Source organism: Carlito syrichta, unplaced genomic scaffold (assembly GCF_000164805.1).
Source record: "Carlito syrichta isolate Samal-C Ts95f unplaced genomic scaffold, Tarsius_syrichta-2.0.1 Scaffold295544, whole genome shotgun sequence".
NCBI lineage: Eukaryota > Metazoa > Chordata > Mammalia > Primates > Tarsiidae > Carlito > Carlito syrichta.
Window position 1 is genome coordinate 148,024 of NW_007239640.1, and position 11,383 is coordinate 159,406.

The window sequence follows — 11,383 nt, forward strand, 5'->3', positions numbered from 1 at the left end:
GTAGAGATGAGGTCTCACCAAGTTGCCCAGGTGGGTCTCGAACCCACAGGCTCAGGCAATCCACTCACGTCAGCCTCCCAAGGAGCAGGATTACAGGCTGAGCCATCAAGCCCGGCTTATCTCACATTTTCAACCTTCAAGTATATTACTTTTGCCTTGGTTTTTTTCAGATTACTGCTATAATTCATATTTTAATTTTAACTATTTTCTTAAAAATAATTATTTAAGAAGATAAAAATTTTTTTGGCTGAGCACAGTGACTCATGCCTGTAGTCCCAGCACTGTGGAAGGTTGAAGTGGAAGTATCATTTGAGCCATGACCAGCCTGGGCAACATAGCAATACCTCATTGCTACAAACAATTTTTAAAAAATTAACCAGATGCAGTGGCTAGTGCCTATAGTCCCAGGTACTAAGAGGGCTGACGCAGGAGGATCCCTTGAGCCCAGGAGTTGGAGGCTACGGTGAGCCGTCATCACACCATTGCACTTCAGCCTAAGCAACAGAGTGAGAACCAGACTCAAAAACTTTTTTTTTTTTTTTGAGTTGGAGTCTCACTCTGTCGCCCAGACTGGAGTGCAGTGGCCACTCCCGGCCACCGCAGCCTCGGCCTGCTGGGCTCCGGCGATCCTTCCGCCTCAGCCTTCCAAGTAGCCAGAATTACAGGCATGCGCCACCACGCCCAGCTGATATTTGGATTTATTGTAGAGATGAGGTCTCGCTGCCCAGGCGGGTCTCGAACCCGTGAGCTCAGGCAATTCACTCACCTCAGCCTCCCAAAGGCAAGGGATTACAGACTGAAACACCGAGCCCGGCTCAAAAACTTTTTAACAACTTATAGTATGAAACTTTAAATATAAAAAGAAACCCTGTATTAATTAATAATAATAATTACATACAACAAATACAACTCTTCTCATAGTTCATACTACTATAAATGAATATGGGTAGCTACCTATTTATCTTACTTTTTTTTTAAGATATGGAATCTCACTCTGTTGCCTAGTCTGGAGTGCAGTGGTGCGATCACAGCTCACTGCAACCTTGAATTCCTGGGCTCAAGCAATCCTTCCGCCTTGGCCTCCCAAAGCAAAAAGTGTGGTAAGCCACCCTACTTACCACACTTTTTAAATTTAAAAATTCTGCTGTTTCAACATCCTCAAGCCAATTTCATAATTATTTCAGGAATATAAATACATTATTTTCATGAGTAAATATGATTTTAGGAATATTAACTGCTCCTATCAACATGTAAAATTGAAAATATTAGGGAAAATTTGAAATAACACTAGACTTTTGAAAAGTTTTAAGGCTAGCTAATTTCAAAAGAAGATGCGTAACACTTTGCTCTATACAAATTAGCCCAGTCAAAATTAAGAGAACAATGTTCATGCTTATGCTATATACTAATATACAAGTACATTCAACAATAACTATTTGTCCTAAAAAATATTAAATAATTATGACATTTCCTAGAAAGGGAATGCTCATTTTCTTCCCCATCTCTCTAGTTAGTTGAAGTTGGTAAGATATTAATGAGTCAAAAAACCTAAAATTATCTGTCAGGATTTACACTTAAGTAGAAACATCTGAATTCAATTTCACTCCAACGTTTAATTTTACTAAATGGAAAAACAAGTGCTAATGCTAAAATTATTTGTTCTTATTACAACTTTTCATTATACTTCAGACACTAGTGAAGAGAAAGCAGAGAGAAAAAATCATTACATACTAAGTTGTAGAGCTTTTTCCAAGCCTTCATAATAACACCAATTTTCTGCATTCCGATCAATCAAGCTTCTGAATACTTCACTGGCTTCCTTTAATCTTCCCAATTTCAACAGTATTTCCCCTAAAATTAAGTTTAAAGACACATTCATTTTACTTAAACATTAAATACCTAACTGACTCCAGAGATTCCACTAAACATTATTAGCAAACAGATGTTTCTCAAAGACAGAACACTGTGCTTCCTCTTGGAGCATGCTGCAGTTTACATAACCAAGCAGCTTTCCTTCAGAAACCAACATTCATTTGCTCCTTCATTTCTGGCTCCCTCTGCACCCCAGATACGTATATAGCACATTAATTGTTTAGGAAAAAAACCTTTGTATTACACACATTTTCTACTCTTGGAGATAACTAAAGACACATAAAAACACAGCAAAATTTGGCAAATAATTCTACTGAAATATCCCTATCTTCCTACGGCAAAATTTGAACGTAACTTTCCTGATCAGTTCATATTTTAAACAATTCTCCGCCCAACTCTCTTAGATTCTTTCAAGGTAACTAAAATCAGAGAAGTTTAACTCAGTGAAATTGTAATACTAAACACCACTTCATAGCAAGAAATCAAACAAGCCAAGCTCATGTGGAGGTCACCTCCAAAGCCACATACATTGAAAGAGGGTATTGAGAATGAGGACCCAGACCTCTCAGATATAATGGAAAGGACACCTAATCTAAGATAAGAGTCTCAAAAAAGAACATACTTCAACTTCCTGTCCCTAAGATTTCAGGTTCCTCAAAGAACCTATTTCAAACATATAAGCCTTTGTCATGTCTTCATTCTTACTATTTCAGCTTTCATCATGTTGGAGGAGGCAGCAAATTATAGCGATTTTTATATGCTATTACTTTGCTTTTTATGTATTACATATCACTCATAACCTAGAATGAGACTGAACTAGGTATAATTACCAACTCCACCACTAACTAGCTTTGCAACCCTGAACAAGTGGTTAGCACATTGTCTGGTACAAAGTGAAATCGCATAAATGTTTGCTACTTAACATGCCCCATTCCTCCACAATTATTTTCTGGCCAATTTTTACCTCGCTTGTCCCAGATATAATAAACAGCATATTTCTTACTTCCAAAAACATCGGTTATTGGCTACCACCATGAAACAAAGGTTATTACTGAATGAATGAACAGGACAAGTAAGTATATACAAGTAAGTATATACCTTCATATTCATAAATAAGTGAAAACTAACTTGTTTTTTAAAAGATCCGAATAAGTTAATGATCATAAAATAAAGAAACATATGCATATCATAGGTCCCTGGATCTGCAAAGTTCACTGAAAAAAATAATACCATAACCTGACTCTATAGATAATACAGAACACTGGCTATATATTCAAAGTAATGGCCCCCAAATTACCCTCACTAGCAATATATGGATAAATGTGACTATGAGGCAATTTGTAGAATTTTTTTAACTAGAATTGATTTCACTATAGTACATTTACTTTTTAGTAATTGCATTCCCTACTGATGCTACAAGAGTTAAGATTTAATCAAGAAATAGAATATTTCATTAAGGAAAAATAATTGCCTTTCTCTGTACTCATCAATTACATGTAGTGAAAGACGACCAGAATTATTAATTATTTATCCAAATTTTATCAATAGCTTTTTTTTTTTTTTTTTGAGTTGGAGTCTCACTCTGTCACCCAGGCTGCAGTACAGTGGCACGCTGCTCACTGCCACCGCAGCCTCGACCTCCTGGGCTCATGATCCTTTTGCCTCAGCCTTCCAAGTAGCTGAGGCACTTGGAAGGCACTACAGGCACGCGCCACCATGCATGGCTAGATTTTTTAAATTTACTATAGAGATGAGGTCTCACCAACTTGCCCAGGCAGGTCTCAAACCATAGGCTCAGGCAATCCTCTCACCTTGTCTTCCCAAAGTGCTGGGATTACAGGTGTGAGCCACCACACCCTATCAATAGCTTTAAAAAGTGTTGTCATCAATACTGAAACTATTATTAATCACAATAAGAACTAAGTCAGTCAGGTACTATAAATTAACAAAAAATAGAGTAGTAGAGCAGTTAAAAACAAGGGGCTCATGAAAAGACACAGGAAACTTATATGCATATTGAAGTAAAAGAAGCCTATCGTTCTACAGTAAAAAGTGATTTGGAAAAAAAAAAAAAGCCAATCTGAAAAAGCTACATACCGTATGGTTCCAACCATATGACATTTTGGAAGTGGCAAAACATCTACAGAGACAGTAAAACGATTAGTGGTTGCCAGGGGTTGGGAGGAGGGAGGGATAAAAAAGTAAAACACAGAGGATTTTTAGGGCAGTGAAATTACTCTAATACTATAATGGGCCTGGCATGGTGGCTCACAGCTATAATCCCAGCACTTTGGGAGGCCCAGGCAGGAAGATCACTTGAGCCCAGGAATTAAAGACCAGCCTAGGCAACATAATGAGACCTAACCTCTATTTTAAAAAATCGAAATTGTATATGGGCATGTTGGTATTCACCAGTGATCCCAGCTACTCAGAAGGTTGAGGCAGTAGAAGCACCTGAGCATGAGAATTTGAGGCTTGAGCTGTGATCACGCCTCCGTATACTAGCCTGGGCAACAGAGTGAAACCCTGACTCAAAAAAAATAAAATACTATGAAAGCTAATACACATCATTATACATTTTTCAAAACCCACAGAACATGACAACAGGAGGGGCTATGAGTATGTAGAAATGGCAATTTATGAAAATTCCCTGTACCTTTTACTAGATTTTGCTGTGTACCTAAAACACTTCTGCAAATTAAAGTCTTTTTTTTAAAGTAAGAGTTCTGAATTCAGAAAGATATGCTGATGTGTTTGGAAACTAATTCTACTACTTTAAAAGCTAAGCGAATTTGGGCAAGTATTTAACCTCTCTCAGCCTACGTCTCCTTACCTATGAGATAATAAATAGTACCCATTTTAAAAGTGCTAAGAAATTAAATTAGATAAAGCAGTTTTAGCTGTTACCACACTCTGAAACAGAGCAAGAGTTACAATACATATGTTAGCTCTTTCTTTTTATTAAGCTTTAGAGGTCCTTTTACCTGTAAGAAATTTTAGTTCTAAACTATTGTTTTAGCTAGACATTCAATTATATATAATACTGCTCTGAGAAAGGGCAATTGGTGAGCAAAGCTCTGTAAAAAATTTTGTTCAACCCTTTGTTGATGAACATTTTTAAAACTATTTATAGGGATCCTAGGCCAGGCGCAATAACTCACACCTGTAATCTCAGCACTCTGGGAAGGCGAGGCAAGAGGACTGCTTGAGCCCAGGAGTTTGAGACCAGCTTCAATAACATAGTGAGACCTAGTCTCTACCAAAAAAAAAAAAAGAGCCAGGCATAGTGGTACACACCTATAGTACCAGCTACTAGGGGCTAAGGTGGAAGGATTGCCTGAACCCAGGAGGTCGAGGCTGCAGTGAGCCACAATTGCACCACTGTACTCCAGCCAAGGTACGGAAACTCCAACAAAAACATAAAAACAAAAACCTGTAGGAATCCTGCCTTCATAATTAATCCATAATGAAAATAAATGACTCTTGTGTTCATAATGATACCAGTTCTCACTGTATTTAACTACATACAGATATCTATATAAAGGTAACATAACATGCTGTTTAACGAAATAACATCTGGATTCAAATCCAGCACTGCTCAGCTTACTAAACTGTGTGATTTGGAACTAGTAACTTAATCTCTCAGTTTCTCAGTTGCCCTAATCTCTCAAATGAATATAACAACTACACTGCAAGGCTGTTATAAGGATTAACGTGATTAATAATGGCTTCATAATGAAGTGCTCAGAACCTTGCCTGATATATAACAAGCGTTATTTAAGTGTTAGGACAGAATATATATTTTTTGTTCTTTACTTTAACTGAGGCCATTAAAAAAAAGAAAAAGCAAGTCAATTTACCTTTAATTTCTTCCATCAAAAGTTTATCACATATTTGTTTTTCATATGTTTCTAAATGTTCCAAAGATTCCTGAAACAAATCTGCCTCTCTCATCACTTGATTCTGGTATAGTATCAGTTCACTATATTCATAGTCTATTTTGTTGGGAGGAACCTAAAAAAAAAGTCCAAATTACATTATTTGTGTATAATTACATAAAGCAATTATTTATAGATCTTTAATTAAAATGCTGATGAGAGTCATTTACACAGACAAAAAAGTAACCCACAAGCAGATACAAACAGAAGAGTGACTAAGAGCACCAAGGATAGATCTACATCTCTAAAACAGATAAGGGGTGGGACTTCTGTCTCAGCAAATCCTATACCCAAGTATAAAAATGACTGAAATCTTCAGGAATCTACAAAAAAACTACAAGAATAAAAGAGCTCAGCAAAGTTACAGAATAAAAGATCAACAGGCTGGGTACAGTGACTCATGCCTGTAATTATAGTATTTGGGAGGCTGAGGCAGGAGGACTGCCTGAGTCCAGGAGTTCGAGATCAACTTGGGCAACACAGTGAGTCCTCATTTCTTTAAAAAATTAGAAAAAATAAAAATTAGCTGGGCATGAGCATGGTGGCTCAAGCCTGTAATCCCAGCACTTTGGGAGGCCGAGGCAAGAAGATTTCCTGAGCTCAGGGGTTTGAGACCAGCCTGGGCAACTTGGTGAGACCTCGTTTCTGCAATGAATCAAAGATTAAGCCAGGTGTGATAGTGCGTGCCTGTAGTTCCAGCTACTTGGAAGGCGAAAGAGGGAGGATTACCTGAGCCCAGCAGGTCGAGGCTGTGGTGGCCCTGAGAGTGCCACTATACTCCACCCTGGGCAACAGTGTGAGACTCTGACTCAAAAAAAAAAAAAGAATAACAACCAAGCATCAAACTCCTTATTACTAACACTACACACCTTCTGAGTTCTATGGGAAAATGATTATCTACCTAGAATTTTATAACTAAATTAAAAAGTGTAAGGATGGAATAAAGATATTTTCAAATGTACAAGGGTTCAAAAGTTTATGTTCTATCACCTTTCCTAGAAAACTGGCAAAGGGCATATCTTAGTAAAACAAGGTAAATAAAGAAAATATAAATTTCAGGAAAGAATAAAACAAATCTGGACTGAAGGAAAAAAGGTCTGTAGGGAAAAAAGAATGGGTAAAAAGTTCAATATAATGAAAAGAATAACAACTTGTAAGGATATGATAAAGGCACAAATTATATAAGGAAAAACAAGAAAACAACTTAAAATTCCAGGAAAATCTTCCACTTCAGTCTTCCAAGTAACTGGAACTATAGGGACATGCCACTACGCCTGGCTAATTTTTTTGTTGTTATTGTTTTATTATAGAGATGAGGTCTCTCCGAGTTGCCCAGGCTGGTGTCGAACCCCTGGACTTAGGCAATCCTCTCGCTTCAGCCTTCCAAAGTGCTGGGATTACAGGTGTGAGCCACCGCACCTGGTGTGGTATCTGATTTGTAACAGTAAGTTATGTTCTTTTGTCTATAATTTTTTTTAAAAATCTTTTTAGTTTGAAATAGATTATATTCACAAGAATTTTCAAAAATAGTGGAGGTTAGTCTTTCTTTACTTGCTGTTCTGAGTTTATATATATCTTATATAACCATAGTACTTTGTCAAACCCAGGAAATTGATACTGGCACAATATTATTGGCTCAGGTGCAGACTAGTTCAGATTTCACCAGTTTTTACAAGGTGTATAGTTCTATGAAATTTCATCCTGAGTGTGTAGATTTGAATATTCAGCTCCACAGTCAGGGCACACAACTGTCTCATTGCCACAACAGCCTTCTTCTGTGTTTTTACCTTTAATAGTTGTCCTCCTCTCTTAACCCTGACCCTGCCACTTCACCTTTCTTATATAACTGGAGTCATACAGTTTGTAACCTTTTGAGAATAGCTTTTTTCACTGTATTTTTTCCATCCAAGTTCTGTGTATTGGTAGTTCTGTAAGTTGATTTGTAAAGTTGAAAATTAATAGGCAGTGCTTATATTACTATAATTATGTAGATAGTATTTGCTGAGGAACTGATTTTAATGTAGTTTTCATTTTTGTACAGTTTTTAGATTTTCCTGGAATTTTAAGTTGTTTTCTTGTTTTTCCTTATATAATTTGTGCCTTTATCATAGCCTTACATAGCCTTACAAGTGCCATGTATGGTCTATGTGGGTGTTAAGTTTTAATAAATTCTAACTTTTTATAATAGATTTGTATATATTTAATGGTAGTAAATGATAAAATAGGCTAATATCTATATATATTTATGAATTCATAGTAACTTTTTCTTAATTTTTTCAATATTTCTAGGTTTACCTGCAACTTTTTTCAATTGTCAAATTTCAAAAAAAAAAATCCAATAGAGTTACTGAAAAAAAAAAAAAAATCCATCCATGAGTAACCCTGTGAATTCAAAACTGTTTTTCAAGAGTTAACCATATAAGTTTCTATACTGCACTGGGTATTGGGCAATCTTTCTGTAATTCCTGATTCCGCCATGCTATGCACATTAATATAAAATTCTGTATGCCCTTTTTCCATAAATCTGTCATTTGTCAGTTGATTTTCAGTGAACAATCAGAGGGTAATGGGGAAGTTTTTTCTTTGCCCCTACAAAATTGAGGGAGGAAAAAACACCTGATTCCTAGCCAGGGCCACTATCTATGTGGAGTTTTCATATTCTCCTCACTTCTGAAAGGGTTTTTCTGGGTACTCTGGTTTCTCCCATACCCCAAAGATGTGTGTATCAGGTTTGTTGACATGTCTAAATTGTCCCAGTCTGAGTGTGTGTGTGGGGAGTGAATGTACCCTTAAATGAAATGGCTTCCTATCCAGAGATGATCCTCACCTGGTGCCCTGACCTGCTGGGACAGGTTCCATCGGTCCTCAACCTTTAACTGGAATAATTGGGTAAATAATTTTCTTCCTTTTCAAAATTAATCTTTCTTAAATGTATGTATAACTCACACTCACATTTATTTCAATGTTTAACATTAGAAGTGTTTTGAGTCTTTATTTAGAAGTATGGAGATTTTTTATGTGCCTTTTTTCCATAAACCTGCCATTTGTCAGCTGATTTTCAGTGAACAAGCATAGGGCAACAGGGAAGTTTTCTTTGTCCCTACAAAAAAGAAAAAATTGATTCCTGGCCAGAGCCATTATGTGGAGTTTTCACATTCTCCCCATGTCTGCATGGGTTTTACTGGGTACTCTAGCTGCCCCACAGACCCCAAAGACGTGCGCATTAGGTTTGCTGGCATGTCTAAATTATCCATTCCACTGAGTGTGGCGGGGAGGGTGTGAATGCACCCTGAGATGGAACAGCATCTAGAGGTTCCCAGTAAGACCAAACAGACAAAGCTAACTCAGAGTTTACCAAGAGTAAAAAGCCTTGGGAGTGAGGGGTGGAGATGTTTATCAAAAACCATTACCAAGTATTTTACTTTTAAAGTGCCAGAGGCATAGATAGCAAACAACAGACTAAACAAAAAAGCTTAAAGGAAAAGCTGGTGTCCAGGGGTGTTCCTGAAAGCTCTAAAATATTTCTGATATTCTAGAAAGCCACAGACATGCATAGGACTGTGCGTATACTCAGAAAAAAAGCCCAGTAAGGCCCTGCTGACCCTGAGAGGCTACACAAGCAGGAAGTAAAAGCTATAACAGAGTGGCAACTCCGGCTTAGTGTGGAAGGCATACCCCAACACACCCACAGAGAATATAAAGTAACTACAAGTTGGTTTGTTCACGTCTACAAAATTGACAAACCTTAGTAAGAATGACCAAGGAAAAAAAGAGAAAAGACTAGCTACTAAAATCAAGAATGAATTAAAGGACATTACCACAAACCTTACAGAAATAAAAAGATTATAAAAAACTGCAACTAATTAGATAACCTAGACAAAATGTACTAATTTCTAGAAAAACAAGATACCAAAACCAACTCAAGAATAGAAAATCTAAAAAGACTCATAGCAAGTAGAAAACAAATTAGTAATCAATAAAATTCCCACAAAGAAAAAGTTAGAACCAGACAGTATCATGCATGAATACTACCAAATGTTTACAGAAGAATTAACACCAATCCTTCACAAACTTTCAAAAAACATAATAGAAAGGAACACTTCTCAACTTATCCCAGGAGGCCAGTACCCTGAAACCAAAATCAGAGACATCCAAAAAAAAACACAAAAAACTACCAACCATAAAGAAAGAAAACCCACAGACTAATATTCATTATTCAATATCCTCTGACCTCACTAATAATCAAGGAAGCAAAAATTAAAAGTGTGAAACTTCTCCACTCCCAGAAGACTAGTTGGTATAAATTAATAAAAGGTGACATTAAGTGTCAGCAAGGATGTAAGAAAACAAAAACTCTACAACCAAGACTAAGAGATGACACCATACCTGCTAAAGCAGAAAAGATGCATAGAGCCACAACTCAATAATTCCAGTTTTAGGTATACACTTAATAACAAACTCTCAAATGTGGCCCATGAAACAACAGACAAGGATATTCACTGTAGCACTATTTCTAATTGTGATAAAGTAGGATGAATAAACATTTATATAACAAAACACCAAATAGCAGTTAAAACTGGATAAACTAGCTCCATGTGTATCAACATAGATTTATCTCAAAAAATATTGAATGAAAAAAATTTTGTTATCAATCACATAAATTTTTAAATATACAAAGCAATAGTTTGCATCGTTATAGATTTATATATAATATAAACATGACTAGGAATGATTGTGATCTAGACTAATTTCAGAATAGCGTCTACCTCTGGGGAAGTAATAGGAGGACTTCAGCTATTTCTGTAACTTTTTTTGAGACACAGTCTCTGTCACCCAGGCTAGAGTACAATGGCGCAATCCAGGCTCACTGTAGCCTTAACCTCCTGGGCTCAAATGATCCTCCCACCTCAGCCTCCTGAGTAGCTGGGACTACAGGTGTGTGTCACCACACCAAGTTAATTTTTGAATTTTTTTTTGTAGAGACAAGGTCTCACTATGTTGCCCAGGCTAGTCTCAAACTATTTGACTCAAGTGATTCTCCTGCCCTGGACTTCCAAAATGCTGGAATTATAGGTATAAGCCACCATGCCCAGCTGGTAACATTTTATTTCTTGTGGAAAACAGTTTGGCAATTCCTAAAAGATCTAAAAATTAACCTTCCATAAACCCCGCAATCCCCCTACTGGGAATATATCCAGAGGAACTCAAATTGCTCTATGAAAAAGATACCTACACACACGTTTATTGCAGCATTATTCACAATAGCAAAAACATGGAACCAACTGCACAGTACACTGAAAGAGGATTGGAGCCGGGCTTGGTGGCTCAGCCTGTAATCCCGCGCCTTTGGGAGGCTGAGGTGAGTGGATGGCCTGAGCCCGCGGGTTCGAGACCCACCTGGGCAACTTGGCAAGACCTCATCTCTACAATAAATCAAAAATTAGCCGGTCGTGGTAGTGCGTGCCTGTAGTTCCAGCTACGTGGAAGGCTGAGGCGGAAGGATCGCCGGAGCCCTGCAGGTCGAGGCTGTGGTGGCAGGGAGCGGCCACTGCACTCCAGTCTGGGCGACAGAG

General features: G+C 37.4%; 1 protein-coding gene across 1 annotated transcript in view; it reads right to left on the bottom strand.

The window, feature by feature from the left end:
- Positions 1 to 11,383, bottom strand: part of NAA16 (N(alpha)-acetyltransferase 16, NatA auxiliary subunit) — a 71,978-nt gene that overhangs the window by 53,887 nt on the left and 6,708 nt on the right. Inside the window, exons 5-6 of the mRNA XM_008054515.2 lie at positions 5,733 to 5,886; positions 1,732 to 1,851 (exon numbers count right to left, since the gene is read on the bottom strand). Of these exons, the coding sequence (XP_008052706.1) occupies positions 1,732 to 1,851; positions 5,733 to 5,886 (274 nt within the window). The remainder of the gene's footprint in view (positions 1 to 1,731; positions 1,852 to 5,732; positions 5,887 to 11,383) is intronic.